The sequence below is a fragment of the Centrocercus urophasianus genome, unplaced genomic scaffold (assembly GCF_019232065.1).
Source record: "Centrocercus urophasianus isolate 14NV4802_14NV808 unplaced genomic scaffold, USGS_Curo_1.0 seq_18, whole genome shotgun sequence".
In the NCBI taxonomy this organism is placed as follows: domain Eukaryota; kingdom Metazoa; phylum Chordata; class Aves; order Galliformes; family Phasianidae; genus Centrocercus; species Centrocercus urophasianus.
In genome coordinates this window covers 11,631,762-11,637,981 of record NW_024884733.1, presented here as the reverse complement: position 1 = coordinate 11,637,981, position 6,220 = coordinate 11,631,762, and the positions used below count along the sequence as shown (strand labels likewise).

Here is a 6,220-nt window from a genome sequence, read left to right as displayed (position 1 = left end):
AACCACAAACCACAAGTACTGTAATGCAACGGAAAGCACAACAGTGCCAGCAGAGGGACAAAGTCCTAGGCGGCAGCAAGGGAGGACTTGCTTAAATGCAACAGTCCTGGGCACAGAAACAAAGAAAAGAGGCTGTTTACCTTCAGAAAGCCTCAGATAGGCATGGAACTCCAGTGAAATACTCTTGCCTCCATTGCCAGCCCTTAAATGAGGTCTGAAAGGGGTGGACCCTTGTCCTACCCCTTTCGGTCACTCAGGGTCATTGCACGCACCTGGGCTTCCCTTGGTTGGCCCTACCTTCCACCAGGTGCTCAATCACTTGTAGCAGAAATGCTAAGTCACAAGTACCATTCAGACAAACAAGTTAGCTGAAAAGTTAGCTGAGCACCTCTGCCTGTAACAATCTTTGCCTATTTTTATCTCCCAGAAAAAAAACTTTCGAAGCTTCATTTTTCCCTGCCACTCAGTCTCTGAACAGTCTTTTTTGGAATCTTGTGGAAAACTAGTGCTGACTTTAGAGGAAGAGGTAAACATAGCAAAGATATTTGGAAACTTCTATCTATTTCTGTTGTTCTTACCCACTTATTTACAATTATATGCCAAAGAGAATACAGCAATTTATGAAAAATCATGGTTCCAATTAATAGTAATTAAGGCAATGGCATCAAGGTAAAAATACACCCCAGTATTCAGCACTGCCTCCAGCTGAGTGCCTCAAAGTTCCCAGTGGCCTATGGAACTAAGCTATTTTCCTCTTTGTCCCTTCACCTACTTATCATCACTCCTCAGGGCATTTTGATCTCTGGAAAAAGCCAGGAAATGACTCAATTTTTCCTAAGCAGTCCCATAATCCTATTGCTACTTGTAAAAATGAAACAAAACCAGGAAAGCCTCTTACTTTTAGAACAATGTAAGACAAAGCATTGTTTCTTAAGAGAAAAAAAACCCTGTTTTCAAACCAGTCACTGATGCTTCAGCCTACTAGGTTCACCCAGCACACCACCAGTGAAAAGGAGGGAAATAAGATGATTTTTGGCCCCTCATCCTTCATTCCTAAAACAACAAGCTATAGAACAAAAGTAATCCTCTTCAAAATTCTGAAACGAAAGCTTTGGGAAGCAATTGTAGCACTTTAATATTAAACAGACACTGAAGGCTCTCAGAAGGAACAGAAAGCAAGAAAGCACAGGACAGGTTCCCTTATGTGACAGTGTTGCTTTGGAAAAGAAATGAACCTTCAGAGGAAGTTACTGAAAAGCTAGTGATGGCAAAGGACAACTAGGAAGCAGAGAACATGTTCCATGTACTGGTCTAGACAGAGAAATCATGGGATCAAATAAGTAGTTTTCAGCGTGGCCCCAAGGCAGCAGACAAGAAGGACACTCTTCCATATGGTAGCAATTTTCAATTCCCTGTGAGCTTGGTACATGCTTTCAGAAATGCCAAAGAGAGAAGGATGGACACACTATAGTTATCCTGCTAGCATTTCATTTTATTAGAGTGTATTTTCTTTGTACTTAAGTAATGCAAATGTTTTGAAGATTAAATATTCACTGTGGAAAATAAAAGCCCTTGTGAAGGAACAAGAGCTAGCATAATGGGTTAACTGGAAGAAGAAAAAAAACCTGAAGCTGAATAAGCAGGAAAGCTCCCAGACAGTATACAACAGTGTCTCATGTGAAGTGAAAGTACAAGGCTTTTGGCAGGTATCTGGTTACATAAGCTAGCTTTATCACTGGAAGCTATGCAGCCTTGAAAAACTGTGTAATTGTCCATTTGTGCTAAACACTGTGCAAGAAAACTTTTTAATAAAGAAAGTGTCCTGTACACCACTTTCTTATGTAGTGCTCTAAAAGGCAAGACAATCAATAGTCCAGGGGCACATTTTTAAATGACATCTCAGACAAATTGTTCTCCCAAACCAACAAGCAAGATTCAAATCCTCTTGAATTCTTTGGTCTGCAGACAGTACTCAGTTCTTCGTAAGCCAAGCTTAACATCTCCAGTCCCATCACATAAGCTTACACACAGGTGTCTGTTGTTGCAAACCTCAGAAGCTTCAGAGATCAAAACAGAATTTGAGCTGGACATTTGATGATCTACATAAATCAAGTAAACAGCTGCTTTGACCTCCTTGTGTCCCAGTACACAGAGTGTAGGGAAGAGATGCTATTTTGGGGGACTCTTCAAACTACCAGGTCAGAGGGCTGAAGATTATTGCCACTGCATTCTCAGATCAACAGCTTAGTGGGGGAGGCTCCTACGTATCAAACGAAAGCATTATATTGCTGTTCTAAAAATAACCTTAACATTTAATCATCTGCCCTGCACTGTCACTTTCGAACTAACCTACCTTATATCCAGCTACAGACTACAGCCATACTGATGTTTATACAGATAAATTACTCTGTCAGATTTAATTTGAGAATATGACTAACTGCCACCCTGACTCACTGCGCCAGGAAAAGGAAAGTTCCCTGAACATCAACATAAAAGAGAAATGTTTCCAAGCAGTTACAGCTCCTGCTGAGGAGTTTAGTTTAAACAAAGGGTTTGTTTAATTATTCATGCATCCTTTTAATCTGCCAGCATCTTGTAAAGGACAATACCATCTGTCTGCAATGTGTTAGTGAAGGCAGCAAACAAAACAAGAGAGCTGTGCTAATTTTCAAGTAGCAATAATGGGATTTTTTTTTCTTAAATATATGTTCACTTTGCAATAAAGTAACCAGAACTAATGCCTTCTACTAATTTCTTTCTGTAACACTAAAACAATGCTTATTCTGCTGGATTCACCATTGGAGGTATGTGTATTCTTCATTATTCTAAATACAGTGATTTAGTACCAGAAATATTAAGTTTGACTTAAAATAACACTGGCTTTGTTTTCTTTTTTTCAGCTCTGAGGATGAGAATGGCAAAGCTGGGGAAAAAGGTGATTTAACAGCTGTATGACATGGAAGTAGAAATTACTACTCAAAGCAGTATAAAGCTAAGGAGTTTCTTCAGTATACATTTTGGATCTTAATGCCTAGTGTTTTGCTCCTCTGTTTTGTGCATCTGGGTTATTTTGCACTTTGCATAACCTAATGGACTCCAACAGACTTTTAGTTTTAACCGACTGTGCCACATAGACATAAATTAAATCCTGAATTTTGTAAAGTAATAGAAAGTTGCCCAAGACCATAAATGCAGTGTGTATCCAAGAGGGAAGACACATAACCTGTCCCCACAATCAGAAATATATTGTTGCTACATACACAGCAGATAAAACCCACCTCCAGGGAATTTCACAGGATGCTGTTCCCTTTAAAGCATACTGGTCTGATGTTTGATTGAAAATGATGTTCAAACCTTTTTTTTTTTTTTTTTTTAAACATTAGTTAAAAACTAAGTATGAGAGATAGAGGCCAGAAAAAAAGTCTATATAAAAGCTGATCTCCAAACTTAGTATCTCGTCCAAAATTTGAAGCATTCCTTTTTAAGAGTAGAACAATATTAAAATAGTAAAGCCCACATTTAAGTATTTAGCCACGTTTCTAGAGCACCATAGTCCACCCATCCTTCTCCTCTATATAGGACAGTACAGCAATGCTAAAATCCTGTTCCCCTCCCCACATCACATGCATGTTTCCTGCCCATCCCTCACAGACCCCATGCATAATATTATAAACAGCCTGACCTCCCAGGCATGGCTTCACCTCCTTAGCTCACTACACAATGTGTTACTTTTCCAGAAAGCTGGTTGCCAGGCAGGCAGTGCCTGTCAGTCATTAACATTATTGCTTAGTCCGCAGGTTTCATCAGCCAGGGGAGCTAAAATTAGTGCAGATCTCCCATCAGAAACCAACTTGTCAATGGCTCATCCTGCAGCTACAACAGGTCTGTTCTGGGGGCAGCTGCTGCTGGGTATGGGTCCCCAACAAGCAGCGGAGTCCCACCATTCAACATGGTCATTCTTTCCACAATGGAGGAAGGCTACAGCACTTAGAGTAGCCATAAGGTATAATTACACATAGGAAAGTCACATGCTAGTCATTTTTCTAATACCAGGTTCTTGGGAGAAAAGTGCCTCATCACTCTACATCCTTCTATTCAAATCAGTATGATAGCATTACTTTCGGTAGGTCTTAGACTGGTTTGAATTGCTAAGTGGATAAAGGTCAGGTTGTATTGTTCTGTTGTAGAAATAACAGAAATAACTACCAAAGAACAGAAATAACTTTTGCTTGCCTTCCTCGTTTCAAAGCAGGAAAATGAAGCCGCTACCTCATACTGAGGCACAACAGTAGCAACCAGCTGACAAAGCCTCTAAGCAGGTGGTGGTCCCAGTCTGAAGTAGACAGTGAGCAGATAATCTCAGATTTTAGGAATTGTGAAAGATGGTTACCTGGAGATGGAAATGAATAAACAATTACATTTTCTCTACATCTAGCCTGACTTTATTTGTTGTAGAAATTTTCTTTTTTTCTGAAGACATTTGTTTTCCCGTTACTGCTTAGTTCTGACAGTTACACTCAGTTGTTTGTTTTTGTTTTAAGATGTATTTTACAAGTTCTCAATGGGATATAATTAGGACAGTAGGAAAAAGTGACACAGGCAGCTTTTATAATAGAAGCAGACATTTGGGCACTCATTCTCTGCATTCCCCACTAATATCCTTAAATGATCTGGCAAACACAATACAGAAATAGTTTAAAAGGAAAGAAACCGAGAAGACATCAGAACTATGAATATTAAGCAGATTGTCAGGTAAAATTCAGTTCCAAAAAACAGAAAGTAGTGTAAAAACACCACAGACAGCACAAGCTGATTTGTTACTACCAACCTCTTGGATAGTGGAACAACAACAAGCAGAATTTTAAAATTTTAGATTGGCATCTGGCTGAGTGGGGGTTCGTGGGGGTGGTTCTTCACTTTTCCTGTGTCTGTCCTGCTGTACCACTCCCTTCAGAAAAGCGTATGGAACAGCTCTGCCTTTCACACATACATGCACCCTAAAGCTTAGGATCACACTGATCTGAGCTAAGAATTTCTCAGGAGTACTGCAGATCATCCCTCTTGCTCCATGATAGTCACTCATCTTAAGTTGTTTGGGAAAAAAAGATGTTCATGAGTAAAGCACATCTTATTCCAAAAGAAAGCAAGTCATTACTGTTCCAACAGATCTTAAGCATAGACATTATGTCTACCTGTATGAACTGGCTCGAATCTAAAGCTTGAGATAAATTATGAATATTTTGTCTAGGAAGACTTCCTGTTTTGGAGGCTGTTTACGTGCCTGAACTTTACACTGTGGGCAAATAAAAATGCTGTTTGAACAAGAGCGCCACACAGTGTTACAAGTAGTGATAGAAAATAACAGGCAAGATCTCTCCAGCCTTCTCAAACCTGAATGAAAGAAAAAACATTGACGTTACACCCAATACGTGCCTCTACATATGATTTTTGCCAAAACAAACAAATAGTTCAGTGTTTGGCATTAAAAACGTTTTCCAATCTTTGTTCATCTTGCACCCAAACTTCTGCTTGCAAAAAAAAAAAAAAAGATTTCAAGTAAAGCAAAGCAGCAATAAATTCAAATGCATTTAAGCAATTTGCACCACCTAGTTTTCTCTGAAACATATTCAAGAAACATTATTTGTAGCTTTCAAGAACAGATAAGCAGTATTTTGAGGTGAATTCCTACTTGATAGGGAGAATTTACCAATCTAGAAAGAACCAATCTGAAATATGATATCATTAATTTGTCATCAGAAGCTTAATCCGAGACCAGAAACATCAAAACCTTGATCTTTTCATAAAAACTTCTGTCAACTTTAGCAGGACTCCTTTATGAAGAAAAACGCCAGGAGTCTCCTTCTAAACAATGTTAAGCCACCAGTGCCTCTAGAACCAAACTTCCTGCTACCTGTTTTTTTCCATCAAACACTTGCACGGTGTTTTTTTCATTTTTATAGTTTTATTTTTATTTTCAAAGATCGTAACAGAAATTTTGGGAGAGTCACTCTAATACAATCACTTTGCTTCCTCTTACTAGTCATGCAGGTGGGCAGGGAGGTGTTAAAAAAATTAACAAGACTTTGATTTGAAGATACTGGAATGTGTCAGGAAAGGCCTTATATCACTATTACCAAATCACTATTTCAGCAGCGCATTCAATAGAGCAAATACAACTGCAATATAACTGAGCAAATATTTTCACTTATCTTTAAGAATC

General features: G+C 38.8%; 1 protein-coding gene across 4 annotated transcripts in view; it reads left to right on the top strand.

Annotated features, from left to right (window-relative positions):
* The window catches only part of PALMD (palmdelphin), a 48,941-nt gene extending 44,513 nt beyond the window's left edge, over nt 1-4,428 (top strand). For all 4 annotated transcript variants that reach the window (XM_042819462.1, XM_042819463.1, XM_042819464.1 and 1 more), the window contains one exon: nt 2,901-4,428. In XM_042819462.1, coding sequence (XP_042675396.1) covers nt 2,901-2,944 — 44 coding nt within the window. In that variant the 3' untranslated portion in view covers nt 2,945-4,428. The remainder of the gene's footprint in view (nt 1-2,900) is intronic.
* Nucleotides 4,429-6,220: the final 1,792 nt, after the last annotated feature.